The sequence below is a fragment of the Mesoplodon mirus genome (assembly GCF_964341445.2).
Source record: "Mesoplodon mirus genome assembly, chromosome: 13".
Lineage (NCBI taxonomy): Eukaryota > Metazoa > Chordata > Mammalia > Artiodactyla > Ziphiidae > Mesoplodon > Mesoplodon mirus.
Window position 1 is genome coordinate 39794440 of NC_138989.1, and position 16396 is coordinate 39810835.

At 47.3% G+C, this 16396-nt stretch overlaps 1 protein-coding gene across 7 annotated transcripts in view; it reads left to right on the forward strand.

Annotated features, from left to right (window-relative positions):
• The window catches only part of CABLES1 (Cdk5 and Abl enzyme substrate 1), a 109391-nt gene that overhangs the window by 26280 nt on the left and 66715 nt on the right, over positions 1–16396 (forward strand). For all 7 annotated transcript variants that reach the window (XM_082641603.1, XM_082641604.1, XM_082641607.1 and 4 more), the window contains exon 2: positions 15598–15669. In XM_082641603.1, coding sequence (XP_082497729.1) covers positions 15598–15669 — 72 coding nt within the window. The remainder of the gene's footprint in view (positions 1–15597; positions 15670–16396) is intronic.

Below are 16396 nucleotides of genomic sequence, written 5' to 3' on the forward strand. Positions count from 1 at the left end.
CTTCAGTTTCAAAGGACACGTGTTGAAATCCAGGAACAAAATCTCCCAGGCTGAGCAGGGATCAGTTTGAGGGGCTGCTCTGCGTTGTCGAGAAACAGTGAAGACCGCCTTCTTAACCTTGATACGTTTTGGTGGCAAAGAAGGGCTGAGGTTGCTCTCGCCTTTGGAGATGAGCCAGGTGGTGTGGTACATTACTGGGGCTTTGCTAACACGTGACCTGTGCAGCCGGGCGGTGCATGGTCTCCTCACCTGGATGAGTGGTCGCCGAGGTCCGTCCCAGCACTGGCACCCTGGGAGCCTTCCCCGAGTCTCCTCGTTGCTTCCACAACACATCCATCCGTGCACTCTCCTTTTTAATCATCTCTCTGAAGATGTCTCCCCATCAGGTTGTCCTTGAAGGCAGGGACTGAGCTCTATGCATTCTTGATCCCCCAGCACCTTGTCGTGGGTAGTTAGTAAATGGCGGATGGACGTTCGAATGCACGACAGTTGGTAGTTCAGGTGAGCTTTGTTCCAGGTTGTAGAGGGGCAGTTTCACGTGTGTTGGACCTTCCCAGAGTATATGTGCACTCTTCTCCTCTGCCCTGCATATCTTGATTCATGCCCCCATCTCTTGGTAAAGGTTTACAAAGTCCTTCTGTTTCGCTTTTCTCTACTTTCCTTTCGATAGATCAAAGTGTTACTTGATATATAAGTGCGATCTTTAGGAATCTACCCAATTTTCAGAGAAGGCCCTCATCTCTGCTTTGGTGTTGCTTTGACTGTCATCCCTCAGCTTTTTCCAAGATTCCTGCCACCCAGTGAAACCCTAGCCACCTGGGCTTGACCCCCATTGAGCAGAGCCAAAGGCTCCACAGAGACTTCTAGGGTGCTTCTACATGCACCTTAATGGAGCTCTGGTTCCCCACGATCCCTTCAGCCTTGCCTCCCTTCCAAATGGGGCACAGGTCAGAGCTCACCTGCATTCCAAGCTCTGGCCTGTGAGTATTTGACTAAAGTCTACAAGTTTCAGAGCTGTGTTTGCCCTGTCTCCATACTAGGTCATGACACCCAGAACAGGAACCAAGTCTTACATTTCTTTACCCTTCTCTGCATGCCCAATACCTAGGACTGTGAATATTTGTATCTGTGCCAATGACACTGATAATGGTGACAGTGACATCTTGCTTAAAGTCACGTAATAGAGACAGAACTGGATCTAGGACTCTGCCCTGTCACCCCTGCTACCCCTGGTAGCATCATTCTTTGCCTGATAACAGTGGTTTCTAATCTTCTCTTGGGATCTCATAGATTCTCCTTTAGAAAAGAGAGAAAATGGACACACACACACACACACACACACACACACACGCTTTACATTTGATTTTAAAGGTGCACAGAACCCCTAAGAGGTCCAGAGACCCCAGTTTAAGGATCCTGCCCTAAAGAATGACACCACTGAGCATCCTTAGGAAAATAAAATGGCAGCTGATTGCATTGATTATAGTCTGTTGCTTTGTGAAAACACTGGTTGAAAATGGTATATCACCCACCTTGGAAGTTTTTAAGAATATATTATTTGTGAGTATATATGTACAATGGACTACTACTCAGCCATAAAAGACAATGAAATTTTGCCATTTGCAACAACATGGATGGACCTGGGGGGTATTGTGCTGAGTGAAATAAGTCAGACAGAGAAAGACAAATACTGTATGATATCACTTATATGTGGAACCTAAAAATAAAACAAACAAATTAATATAACAAAACAGAAACAAACTCCCAGGTATAGAGAACAAACTAGTGGTTACTGATGGGAAAGAGGGGAAGAGGGAGGGGCACGATAGGGATAGGGAATTAAGAGACAAACTATCATGTATAAAATAAATAAGTTACCAGGATATATTGTACAGCACAGGGAATATAGCCAATATTTTATAATACCTTTAAATGGAGCATAATCTATAAAAATATTGAATCACTATGTTGTACACCCGAAACTAATATAATATTGTACACCATCAACTATACCTTAATAAAATATTTTTCTATTAAAAAAGAATATATTATTTTTTATAATAACCACGTGGTATCACACCAAAGCCCTGGCATAAAGGGCTACTCAGACCTCTGGGTTAGGCTTTCGCCAAGTATCCAATAAGTTGAATCCACAGAACATCTAAGTAAATATTCATGTGGTTTTCCGCACAGCTCTCAGGCTGCAAACTCACTTTGGAAACCTTTCTTGAACAGCCTGGTAATTAGAACCATGGTTGCTATATTAGGTATATGGTGAGGCCAATGTGCTAATAATATATTTTCAAAGGGCTCCAAACGAACTGTTAAAAAATTAAACTACCTACCCAGATGCTGACAGAAGCACCTCAGAGGGTGTATTGTCTTGCATCTTGCTTCTTGGAGGCCTGAAGTTGCTCCCAGGCTCTCTCCTCTCTAGAAAACAGGATGAGCCTTTCATAAAAAGGGAGTCGTGGGCCTCCCTGGTGGCGCAGTGGTTGAGAGTCCGCCTGCCGATGCAGGGGATACGGGTTCGTGCCCCGGTCTGGGAGGATCCCATATGCCGCAGAGCGGCTGGGCCCGTGAGCCACGGCCGCTGGGCCTGCGCATCCGGAGCCTGTGCTCCGCAACGGGAGAGGCCACAACAGTGAGAGGCCCGCGTACAGCAAAAAAAGAAAAAAAAAAAAAGGGAGTCGTTTGCAAGTGTCCTGCACCAGAGGTGAGGGAAATGGGAAGTTAAGGAAGCCGAAGTCTCAGACTCCAAACAAATACGCCACTTTGATGTGTGCAGTAAGGAGGTCCCGTTTTGCCCTGCAAGGGTGCAGGGAGAAAGGGGACGGACGTGTTGTCTGTCAGCAGTGTTGGTGATGCTGAGCTGGAGATGCCCGTGGAAGATGGGGGAGAAAACGAGGCCCTGGTGAAAGTGGTGAGTTTGCCCCTATACCGCCTTCTGTGCTCACCTGGTTCCTGTTACGGAGTGCTGGAAAGAAACCCTGAAAGGGCCAGCTTAAGCCACATTAGAAAGGAAAGGAGCCAGCTCTGCGGTGAGATCACCTGGGCCCTGTCCTTGCTTTCAGACCATCTGGCCCTGGCCTGGGCGGGTCAGCTAAGCTCTCAGTGTCCATAGGTCTGGTCAAAGGAAAGGAACCAGATCCATAGTTTTCATAATCGTATTATCTCAATAGAGCACTAAGGAGCTCAGCAAGGGCTTTAAGGAATTCCACAAACAGTTGATTCATTTTGACTCTAATTTTTTCCTCAGAATATAGTTTCCTACATATATAGATTTTCTATATCACTTTAACAGCTTGATTGCGATAATTCATACAGTCATAGTGTACTATTCGGCAGTTTTTCGTATATTCACAAAGTTGTGCGACCATCACTAGTCTCTAATTTTAGAGCATTTTCATCACCCTAAAAAGAAACCCTGTGGCCATTAGCAATCACTCCCCATTCTTCCCGCTCCCCCCACCCAACCCTAGGCAACCCCTAATCTACTTTCTGCCTCTATGGAGTTCATATAATTGGAATCATACACCATGTGGTCTTTTGTGACTCTCTCACTTTGCATAATGTTTTCAAGGGTCATCCGTTTTATAGCATGTATCAGTACTTCATTCCTTTTTATGGCTGAAGAATATTGCATTTTATTATCCATTCATCAGTCGATGAAATTTAGGTTATTTTCACATCTTGGCTATTGTAAATAATGCTGCTGTGAACATTCATGTACGACTTTTTGTGTGAGTATAACCTTCATGTCTCTTGGATTATGTCTAGGAATGGAATTGCCAGTCATATGGGGTAATTCTGTGTTTAACATTTTCAGGTATAATTTATATGTGCGTATGTTACACACTTATATACATATATAAAGTGTTTTTAAAACTGTGGAAAAGTACAAACTCAGTAGTGTTCATAGCTATCATGCTGGTGATTGTCAATACATTAATTTTGCATTAATTAACATGTTGCCACAGTAAGTCGATTTTGTGCACCTAAGCTTCACCTGCCACATCTATTTAATTGAAGTGGGTCCTGAGACGTTTAAAAATGGTTACCATAGGCACCTACCTATCTGTATCAATTGGGATTATCTCCATACTGTACAACCAAGACCAAAAGAAATAAGCTAGATGCTGAGATTGACCTCAGACTAGAAATGTCACCGTAACTTCAGATTTGCTTGTACAGCAAAATAGCTTCACTGTTCTAATAGTGATTGAGTTATACATTTGAATCTAAAAAATTACTTATAAAATTTATAATTATTCTAATCTGCTTCATATGTGGAGACTTGATATAAGATTTAGTTTGAAAAAAAAAACATTCTGCTGCTCAGAAGAAGTTTGAACACAGGTGATCTGGTGATCTCAGAGATCCCTCCCAGCTTTCATTTGGACCTCATTCCTGATATGGTTTGGGCCTCTGCTGGTTCGGTGAGGGGTCTCAGAATAGTCCCTCAGAGCAGTGTTAATCTGACCCCCTGGAGTTAAGATCCATCCTTGCCCTTTGTGTGCCAGCTGTAGCTACAGACAGTTGTTCATGCTGTACTTAAGGATTTATTGAGCACCTACTATGACCAGGTAATGTGCCAGTCACCGAGGGGGTTTCAGAGAAGGGAAGACATAGTTATCTCTTCAAGGTATTTGCAGTCAGGTTGGAGATACAAGGTGTAATAAGAATAAAATCAATCATTCTACAAGTATCTAGATATCAAAATTTCCACGTAATACAGTAAAGATACCAAATGTTGTAGGAATTCAGAAAATGTCAGAGGTAGCTTCGCAGAGCAGGTGGCACTGCCCTGTGCCTTAGGAAGATGGTAGCATTTGGATGAAGAGCAGGTGAAGCAGATTCTGAGTTTTCTTTTGAGCTAAGATTTGGTCACCCCTGGGGCATTCCTTACCCTATAAGCCCCTCATGAGACCAGCGATTCAGCTGTGCCCAATCCCCATCAGCTTTCAATAAAGGGAATAAACCTCGGCAGCCAAGGAGAAGCAAGGCATTTTAAAAAGGCTTCCAGAGAGGAGTGAGATCATTTGGGCCCCTCGTTAGGAAAAGGGAGGCCGATGCTTGAAGCTGGAAAGACAAGGGAGCATTAGTCTTCGTTTCCATAAGCTGCGACTGAACGTGGGCCATGGTTAATCGGAAAAAGCAGAAAATAAAGATTGATGAAACCCGATCCATCCCGAATTTGCTATAAATAATTGCATGCTGTTTCCGAGCTGTCAGAATCCATTTCTACTGACAGCCCTTCGGAACAGAGAAAGGTCAAGCTGGAAACCAAGGGAGAAACTCAGGGGAGCGATTATGCTGGAAGGCAGCCTCTGAAAATTTCAGTGAAATGCCAGCGGGGAAGTAACCAGCCCCACCTGACTCCACTGCTCTAATTAAATTAGCTCCCATTGACATCTCAGCCCTTCAAGACGGGGGGAGCTGGGGAGAGGAGGTCACCTCCCGGGGCGGGGCTTGGCTTCTTCTCGTCCATCTCTAGCCTTTGTGCTGCAGACCCCATAGCACTGTCTGTGGACATAGAGGGCACCCATTCAGCCGTCCAACAACTTAAAAGGTCTTCAGCATGTAAAGGCATTCTTGCAAAGCAACAGTTAAGTCCTCCTAATGACTGGGAAAGAAAGGTGAGGTCACCGATGCTTGGGCTATTGTCAGGGTGGACTGTTTAAGAGAAGGCCCCATCCTGAGTACAGAGAAGAGGGTCCAGGATGACCCACTCTTCCTGAAGAGGCTGGAGATGAGTGGAGGCCGAGGGTCCATCTGACACGACTCAGATGCTTGTGGGTCTTTGGAAGGCTCAGAACCCGTTGCAATCAGCCTCCGTCTAAGGAAGCATCTCCAGCCAACTGTGCCTGCACCTTGCTTCCCCACATGTGCCCTGCAGGTGTTCCTGCACCTCCGTTGTTCTCATTCAGAAGGAAACACTGTGTAAACGCACACGCAAGTGCACACACGCTTATGGGTGCACGTGTTTGTTCCATCTCACTGTGGTGCCAGGCCCCAGCCCACCCATCTGCGTGTTCATTTGGCCTTTGGGGTCTCGCCAGCTCCTCCTGGAACTGACCTCAGCCATCTGATAGGGGCCTGTCTGGCTCCCGGCTCCTACTGGGCTCCTTCCCGGACTTTGCTTCAGGGAATTCCTCTATGTCTTGCAAAGCCTGGTGTTGCATCCTGTTCAACTCCCATGAGGCATGCATGCCCCTCCTCAGGTCCCTCCTGAGTTTACCCTGAGCCTCCGGGGCTAGTCCAGCTGCTTCTTCCCCAGGAGGTCCTCTCCCAGTGAAATCTTGGCTCTCCTTCAAGCTCACTCGTGCCCTCCCCTACCCCCACACACTCCACACCTGGTCTGTCCTGGCCTTAAACTCTGGGTCCAGGTGCTGGGTTCCCAGCCGCCCTCCTTCACCTGGCTCAGGGCACTCTTTTCACAGAAACACCTGGATTTGATTCCTTTGATTCTGGGGCCCACCCAGAACATACGTGAGTTGGCCCCAAACTCCTTGGACTGGTTCTGTTTGATCCACAGGGCTCTTTCGTCTCCAGGATGAAAGCGATTCTTTAATTTTGAGTGGTTTTCCATTGCTCATGTCTCCTTTCCACCCTCACCCTGCCCTGGTCTGGGCCCCACTTGTCACCCCCATGGCTATCCAGAATGTTCTATTGTGAAGGTAATGTCGTTTTATCTCATCGGCCACACAAACCCAAAACCTTTCTGGGTCCTGATTTTTTTTTTCAACCAATCCACCTGCTCTTGGTTTCTCTTCTTCTGCACATTTGGCCCAACTTGCTCCCTCCAGCTGCAGGGCCAGGCCCTTCCCTCCGGGATGAGGCTGAGGGGGAATTAGAATGTGGCACTGTCAACTCATGGCTCTGGCTTGGCCCCTCTATCTCCTGGGATGCCCCAGGAGACTGGGAGGTGCCTTCGGGATGGCCATGTGTGCTGTGTCTGCTGTCTTCTGGTCTCCCCATCTAGTCCCTTTGTCAGAGGAGTTTGAACTTGTTCCCAGAGGGACTCATTGTGGATCTTCAAATTAGGGAATGACATGATGGAAAGGGTGTTTTGTAAGATCAGCAGGGCACAGTGGGCAGGGTGGAGTGGGGAATCTGAGGAGTGAAAACCTGGCCAGTCATTAAATCCTGCCAACAAGTCTGTCTCTGCACAGCCCTAAATGCTAAGATGACCTCACACCTTGGTTTTACAGGATTTGGTGAGTCTGATGAGAACCTCGAAACAAACGTAGCCTCAGGCAAGCCGAGTGTCTCTGTATTCTTTGTAAACATTTTGAGTTGCATTCTTTCTTTTTAAAATTTATTTATTTGTTTGTTTATTTATTTTTGGCTGCATTGGGTCTTTGTTGATGTGCATGGGCTTTCTCTAGTTGTGGCGAGCCGGGGCTACTCTTCATTGTGGTGCGCGGGCTTCTCATTGCGGTGGTTTCTCTTGTTGCAGACCACAGGCTCTAGCTGCGCGAGCTTCAGTAGTTGTAGCACACGGGCTCAGTAGTTATAGCTTGCGGGCTCTAGAGCGCAGGCTCAGTAGTTGTGGCCCATTGGCTTAGTTGCTGCGTGGCATGTGGGATCTTCCCGGACCAGGGGTCGAACCTGTGTCCCCTGCATTGGCAGGCGGATTCTTAACCACTGTGCCACCAGGGAAGTTCTTGCCACACATGCAGAAACAAGAACTCAGTATGTTTACAAATAACTGAAATGTATCCTGCTAGTAGCCCCACAGTATTATAGGTAGTTTGTTTTCTTCCTCCCTTGTGTTAATCTCTTTCACAACTAGAATTATGTTACTTGTTTAGTGTCTGTCTTCCTGACCATAAATTTAAATTCCATGAGGGAGGGATAGTGTTTACCTTTTTCACTGCTGTATTTCAGCATCCAGCTTGCTGCTTGATACTTGATATATCATTAATAAATAAATGTTTGCAAAAATAGGAAATAAATGGCTGAATATTTTTTAATGTAGAAACAGATCTTATTTGAACAAGCTGATTGGCAATTCTTGGTGTATTGACTTCAGTTTGATTCTGTGCCTGATTATCAGCTAGAGACTCTAAAATATAGCCAGATTCAAAATCAGTTTCCTAGCATTTTGTCTGTTTCTTGATCCACGCAGCCCTTCTTTTCTTAAAGATGAACTATTTTCCTTCCTTTACAAGGAAAATTCCATGACCGCTGGGGGGGTGTGAATTGTGTCCATCCGTATTCTGCGTATGGATCTGCCTTTAGACACATATGCTGCCACAGGGAGAGGGTTTTTTTCCTGCACGAGCAAATCAGCCGTGTGCTCTTTGCTCGGTGGCATTGCAGGACCTGACGGGTCCAGGCAGGGTGCTCTGCAGTCACCCCAGCCTGGTGGCCTGGCCCAGCCAGTGCGCCACTGCTGTGTCCGATTCCACAGCTCTCCTCTGGGATTTCTTTCACAGTCTATCAACCAGCCGTTGCCAGGTGAGCAAGGTAGGGCCTCACTCAGTTTCAGCACCTTTGCTGCTGGATGAAGCTTTAGATCGTGGAAAGCAGAACTGAGCATGCATCTAACAAACATGCCTTCAGGCTGAAGCCAAGGCCGTTTTTGCTTTCAGACTGTAGCTTCTGTTGAGAGGGGACAGCTGGCTTTTCTTTCTCATCTGTGATCACATATGTATTGGTGCAAAACAGTTTGCTTCTTCAAGGAACACAGTCTGATTTGACTTCTGCTACAGGAGCATCTGGAATCCTGGCTTTAAAATTTGCCAAATCATGACCAGAGTTATCACAGCTTAGTTGCTGAATCTGGAGATCAAGCTCCTGGTGCTGTGACCTCAACACCTTGAAGCTGCGTTAGAGAAATGAAGGAAAGAACAGTGGGGATGTTACCATTTGACTTTGAAGCCTGGTATTTGAAAACGAGAATTTTCACAAAGGCTGTATCAATGAAAGTACGATTCTTAGATACATCGTGGTTCTTCTCTTTAGGGCTTCTTGAAGTAGTGAGCTTCCTCTCGTACGTGAGATATACGAACCAGGGGATGGGATCTTATGACATTTTGCAAAGGGATTTCCTAACTGCTAAAAAGGCCAGCTCTGCTGTCTAGGTTAGTGACCCTCACACCTTTTCTTGCTGGGCCCTGATTGGGACCTTGGAAGCTTTGTGACTCTGAGTCAGAAAAGGAGGCTGAGAGATGAAGACTCCCGTGGTCTCTAGGTTGAAGTGGGACTGCTTGCTGTCCAGCCCTGATTCCTTGCCTGCAGTATCTCTTTTACCTGAGGTAGTGAGATAGTCCTCCAGCCCCCAGAAAGGTCTCGGGCCACCATTCCCGCGTCTGCACCTCAGCGTGGGGAAGGCTGCTGGACCTGTGGGCATCAGGACCAAGCCTCAGCGGTGAGCTTGGAGCCCTAATCCTACTGGGGGTCCTCGATCCCCTTCTCCGTAGCTGGTGTTGCAAGCAATCAAGCACAGCCCCTCTGTGCTCACTGCTTCTCACTTGCTGGTCCAGAGCCAGAGAACAGGGCACCCAGCCCCGGGGGCTGCTTCCCAGCCTGGGAAGGACCCCGGATTCTCTCTTGGCTGCGGTCTCTCTGAGATCCCATCCTTATATCTTGCTCAGACACTGCACATGTCACCAACAGTGGAGCCAGCTTCCAGCTTCACCCCATGGCGGGCTGCTCTTCCTTGTTGCCTTTGGTTTTAAAAAAGCAAACCCTTCTTGTCTTTTTCATAGTTTCAATCACAGACACACACACACACACACACACGCACATTTATAAGTTGAGGTGGAAATAGGAACAAGTCTAAAAGGACATACACTAAACTCTTAGAAGGTGCTCTTTGGGCCCTGGGGTTTGCAGGTCATTTCCTCAGTTTCTACTGTATACGTTTCCTGATTTGAATTGTTTTTTAAACAGTGAAACATAGTACTCTTATAGTCACAAAAGCAGGGGAGAAAAATCCATTTGGAAAGATGAATGTTTAATAAACTCAAACAGAAGGAATCCATTTTAAACGGATCATGCCTTCTGCCTGTGAACTGCTGGGCTGTGCTGGGGACCCTGGCCCTTCTGCCCACCCAGTCACCCCAGCCCTGCAGGATAAGGGTCTTCTGCCTCCCTCTTCTTCTCGCTGTAGTGAGACAATGGGAAGCTTTCTGAGGATGATTTCTGGGCTCCTGGTGATCAGATTGGGACCTTGTGTATTGAGTAGAGAAGAGCCAGTAATTGTGTATAGAAAAGCATTGAGTGGAAGGTCTGGTGCTCTCTGGGAAACTCCCAAACAGCCACCGGCAGATGGTGGACTTCATTAGTTTATTCAGCCGGCCCTCATCGAGTCCCTGCTGTTTACTGAGCATCTTCCATCCCTGGGGCTATGCAGGTGAGGAGAGCCTGCTGCTCACTGGCTGGAGTGGTCAGTTTTGTCTGGGGGAGGGAGGTGACGTGGTCAGTGGGAGCAGGACCCAAGTAACACAGCAAATAAATTACAAGTCTGGGGGCTTCCCTGGTGGCGCAGTGGTTGAGAGTCTGCCTGCCCATGCAGGGGACATGGGTTTGTGCCCCGGTCTGGGAGGATCCCGCGTGCCGCAGAGCGGCTGGGCCCATGAGCCATGGCCGCTGAGCCTGCGTGTCCAGAGCCTGTGCTCCGCAACGGGAGAGGCCACAGCAGTGAGAAGCCCACATACCGCAAAAAAAAAAAAAAGTCTGTGGGTGTCTTGTGGCTATAAGAATAAGTTATTTTTATGGTTGGAGGTTTTGTTTGTTTGGGTTTTTTTTGGTCATAATAACTGTTGGAACAGATCTGAAGTGATTATGACCTCAGCTGGCCCATCCCTTATGTAACTGAGGGATCCGTGAGGCCCTCATTCCCTCACGTCTGTGAAGAGGTAACCCTGCCCTCCAGCGGCCTGACAGCCAGGAAGGGGACTCCATACATGGGGGGAACCACACAGCTAAATTGCCTTTTTGTGAGGGTAGCAATGGTTGGCCCAGATGGTCAGGGTCCCTTCTTGCTCCCAAAGCTTGTGTTTTTCCCCCAGAGATTATTAATGTTCCCTGGGTGGAGAGCATTGATCCAACTCTACCTACTTGTTTGACACCAATGCTGAGGCTGGGGGTCACCTTCTTTATCCCAGCTTGGTCCTAAATCACCGTCCTAAACCCTGGGCCCAGCTGGAGCTAGGATGACCCTGCCCCAGCCTCACTGGTCAGCAGGGACATTAGTGAGCCCAGAGTCCACTCTGGTGTACACCACAATCAACCATTAGCCCTAATGAAAAGTGGATTAATTTGGTCCAAGTAGGGATATCCAGATAGGCAACCTTGTCATGGATTAGAATTTCCTTGCCTAGGCAGAATCCAACATTCAAAGGGTAGTATTCTAAAATGAGTCTGGGTGCTTTAGGGAGGCTGACTTACACATGAGTGTTGAATGTGAACCCCATCGGCCTCAGAAGTGTTGGTGGCCAGTGTGGAAGGGCCCAAATTATAATTGTCAGACAAGATGGGGAACCCTGAATTCTGAGGACTCAATCTTTCGTTTAGTGATTTCGACGTATAACGCTTGGGGTCTCACTGAATGTCTTCTTGGTTCAGAAGGGGGCATGCTGTTTTGGCCCAAAGCTAAGTATTCCTCATCAGTCATTAAAATATTCAAAGACCTCTGCTTGTTAACTGTGCCCAATGGTAAGGAGTCTGCACAGTAATGGACTTGGTTTATGAGGCTGATTACAGGGTGAAAAGTGCCTGGTGAAGGTGGGCCACACGCCCTTAGCCTTCCCTTCCACTGTGGGCTTTCTGAAGATAGAGGGCAAGGGGACAGGTTACTACACAGCTTGGAAGGATTTAGCAGGTGGCAGGGGCAGAGATGAGCTACCACCACAGGGCAGGCCCTCGTGCAGGAAGAGCAGGCATCGTATCTTCGTTTTTCTGGCACCATGTGACAGTGTCTTTACAACAATCCATGGTAGTTCTTTCCAAGCTCTATATGTGCATCTCAAAGAATATATTGCTTAGTTCTGTTCATGAAGAAGGGAAGCACACGTCTGCTGAATTTAAAGGAACAAATGGGCATTTGGGTTTTGAATTTTTTTCCCTCTGAGGAATCCAGGCCTTAAGTGCCTCTGTGTGTGTGACAGGGAGAGAATCTATACCTGTTCAACTCATGAAGAGAATATCAGATGTACTGTCTTTTAGAAAACAAATCCTTATAAATATATAGAAAGATGTATTCTAATTTGATTATTTTCCAAATAGCATCTGTCTTTTCCAGCATAGGAATTGCCGGATGTGTGTTTTAGATGGGGAATCAGACTGTGTGCTTTTATGAATTGACCTAGTTTTCTAGGGTGAACACCCTGGTTTGAATGTTGGACGGGAGCCTGTGGGCCCCAGGGCGCCTGTCAGTGCCTCATGTGTCCTCTGTGGGTTCATATGGCCACATTTTCAGCTGGAGGGCTGGCCATGCTCTTCTTGGGGTGGGAAAGGGAGACAACCTCAAATGCCAGAGGAGCTTGAAGGGTTGTTAATGGAATTCCCTGCTGGTGGTCCCACGGATTCCCCCTTGAATATGAGCTCCTTGAGGACAAGAGTTAAGCCGGGATCAGCTTTGTGGTCCCAGCAGGCCAGGCTTGGTCGGGTGGGTGGGCAGAAAAGGATGCACCTGCCTGGCCTTTGCTGCGGCCTTGGTTGTATCTTCACTGCCCAAGGAGCCAACCACAGAGCTTCCCAGGGGACCTCTGATACGATAATTGAAGGAAGGGAGAGCTTGAAGCTGCACAATTGCTGCAGTCACCTCGGTTGCAGATTGAGCCAAATGTTAAATGTCTGTTTACCTGTCACCTGAAAATGCAGAGGGGACAGGTGCCTCTGCATTTGCCTGCAGAGGAAGGCTCAAAGTTTGACAGAATTTGTTGGGATTTTCAGGATCTGAAACCCATACATTTATTTCTGCCTGTGACTATGTTATGTCTAATGACAATTTAGGGGTGCATACTTAAATTAATATTTCACTTTTGATTTAAAAACTCAGAAGAGGGACTTCCCTGACAGTCCAGTGGTTAAGACTCCGCGCTTCCACTGCAGGGGGTGAGGGTTTGATCCCTGGTCAGGGAATTAAGATCCCACATGCTGCATGGTGCAGCCAAAAAAAGAAAAAAAAAAAATGAAGAACGCAACTCAGAACATTATCCACGATAAACAGAGTAAATGTCATTTTAATCACAGCTGCAGAGGAGACATTGGTATTAAGTAAGAACAGTGCATGGAGGCCTGGGGCTCTCATTTTATAGGTGGCCAGTGCCTCAGCGAAGGTGACACCAAGTTAGTTCTGCTTTGAAGGGGGTATAGGGGTGGAAGGAGCACGTGTCACAGGTTGGCTCGGGCACAAGGCATTTGGGAGTGACCTCGCCACTGGCAGGGGTTGGAGGAGCGGCCAGAACTGGGACAGCCAGGCTGACCCCAGTCATTTGAGCGGGGAGGGCATCAGGTCAGGCTGCAGCCCCAGTGGAGGAAACTGGAGTAACAATCAAAATCCCAGGAGTGAGCTTCCCTGGTGGTGCAGTGGTTGAAAGTCCGCCTGCCGATGCAGGGGACACGGGTTCGTGCCCCAGTCCGGGAAGATCCCACATGCCGCGGAGCGGCTGGGCCCGTGAGCCATGGCTGCTGAGCCTGCGCGTCCGGAGCCTGTGCTCCGCAACGGGAGAGGCCACAACAGTGAGAGGCCTGTGTACCGCAAAAAAAAAAAAAAAAATCTGAAAATCCCAGGAGCTCCTGGTCATTAACTGTCCTGTGCCAAGGACTTCATGTCACTTTGTTTCTTACTTACTCTCATTTCCCCGTGTCATAGGTGAGGAAACTGAGGCTCAGGGATTAAGGAGTTTTCTAAGGTCCCAGAGCCTCCAGACTCCAGGACTGAAATCTGAGACTGTCTGACCCAGCACACATGTAGCATCATACCATCATACCGTCCCTTGGATGGGAAGCATGGGGACACCTATCCCTGAGAGCTACACTGGGTGGGAGTGTGACTAACTGGGGGTTTGTCCCCGTCCCAGCCTGGGACTCCGTCCCAGCCAGACCTGGCACCTAGAGGGGCTGTGCCTCACGATGGCCTGGACACTTCCTTCAAAGCCACAGCCGCCAGGTGTTGTCACAGGGGTCCTGGTGTGGTGAGTCCCTGGACTTAGGGGGCTGCACAGACGAGTCCTACTTCCTCATGAATTGGCCACCTCTCAAATCCCCACCTATGAAATCAGTTCCCCACCCCCTCAGGTAAGACCAGTGTCTCCCTGGTCTGACTGACTGCTGGAAGTCTAACAATACCATATTACAGAAATGGAAGCTTAGCATAAGTTAATTACAGAGTAAACTGCAGATCTTGCAGAAGGTCCGTGTGTCATGAAGACAGTGAAGGTGATGTTGGAGAGCTCCTTGTTCTCACATGTGGACAAACGAGGCTCATTGGAGAGAGAAGCAGGGAGGTGTGTGCTGAGTGTTTTAGAAAGGATTTGACTGTCAAAACATGAAGACAGGCTCTCAGAAAATTGATGAAGCCTTCGAATGGTTTGCAAAAATGACCCTTCTGATTGTCTTATTAAAAATAAAACACGAAGCAAAAAGGTATCAGTGTGGGTGGTCAGAAAAAGTACACACAGAACAAAGCAAAAAACATTCGTTTCATTTTTTTATTCTTTAGAACAAATTAGAACATGGTTATAATTGCATGTTCTTAACCTAAATGTTATCAGATGAACACAAAATAGACGTAGTCTTCTAATTTTAGGCCCATTGTTTTCCAAGGTAAAGACCCAATCAGATATTTTTCTGTCCATACCACCCTTCAGCCAAATCATTTACTATGAAGTGATGGCCCTTGTTCAAACAGATTTGCTATAATATTACCAACCACCATCCCGCCTGGTCCCTGTACCAGATATTCTCAATTAACTAGGACCCATTCTTATTTCAGTCTGACAAAAGAAACTAGATTGAGGAGGTTTGGGCAGGTGGTTTGCACTTCTTTAGCAGAGGGAAAGAGTTTGTGTTTTGCCTAATCACGCCCTGATATATATTCTCACTGGTCTCAGAGAAATTCTCCCAGGGGAATAATGTCTGCCTTGTTTCTAGTTGCTTTCGAAATTATGGCCCAGAGACCATACGTTTTTTCTTGCCTCCTAATGATTTTGAGATTTTATTTAGTACGGTTTTAATATTTAATATTTATCAGCTAAAGCTGGTTCAGACCACTGATATCTGAATACTTAACAGTACTATCTAATGCTTTAGAAAAAGTGCACACAGTACCAAATTTATACACTATCAGAGGCACCTTGTCTTTTTTTGGTTTTAGGCGGCATAAAAAGTATCCATCACTTCCCTAATCACCAAAAAGCAGCCCTACCACCAGGGAGAAAGCTCAGGATTCAGCAAGGCAAGATGGGCTTGGCATTCAGGGTACAGGCTGGGAATATGGCAGCCTCTTAAAACACCTTTTGCCTGATTTTTTCCTTAGTGGACTTTATTTTTTTAGAACAGTTTTAGCTTTATAGAAATGCCTGATCCATTTCACAATGCAGTTTTAACTCCTAGATTTTTTTTTCCCTCTCTCTGCAGACGTCGCCTCATCTCCCAGAGATCGTCCTTGGAGACCCTGGAAGATATTGAGGAGAATGCTCCTCTACGGAGGTAAGTTTTCGGGTTGCATTTATGTGTGTGTGAATGGCCTGTAATACAAGGTGACGGCCAAAGTTTGAATTTTTTTTTTTAGTTTTTGATCTACAGAATTAAATTCTAAAAATGACAATCGGATCCCCAGACTCTGTTTGGAAGCCCCAGCCCTTTGGAACATTAGAACTAGAACACTATGAAATCCCAATTATGTATCAGAATAGCCCAGTTTGCATGTGAATTCAGGTGCGGTTACCCGTTCCTCTTGAAAATTGCTGCTTGATGAAGAAGAGCGCGTCACTTGCCCCGGCTTTCCCAGGCGCGGTGACACAGTAATCACAGTCCCCGACTTCATTAGCAGGTGCCACGATGTTCCTCCAGAGCCAGGTGCTGGGAAACTCAGGTAGGTCAGCTGTGAGTGCTCCCTTGGGGCTGAAAGCATTCCATTTCTCCCTCCGGATTAGAAAAGTGCTTTCGAAGCATCTTTTTTTGGGTGACATCAGTTGCTGAGCTGCGGGCCTCTGACTGGCAGCTCTCCTTCCTCTAACCTGCGCCTCGGTCCACCTGGCCCTCCTGGAGTTCAGGAGACACACACTGCGTCCCCTGCAGCCCTCACCGCAGCCCCAGCTGAGCTGGCTGTGCAGGAGGAGCTGAGGCAAGACGGGCCCCTGTGGGACTCTGTGGCTTTACAGGGGATGCGTGGCAGGCTGCAGATGGGGCCGAGCTGAGGGAGGGTGTGTGCTCT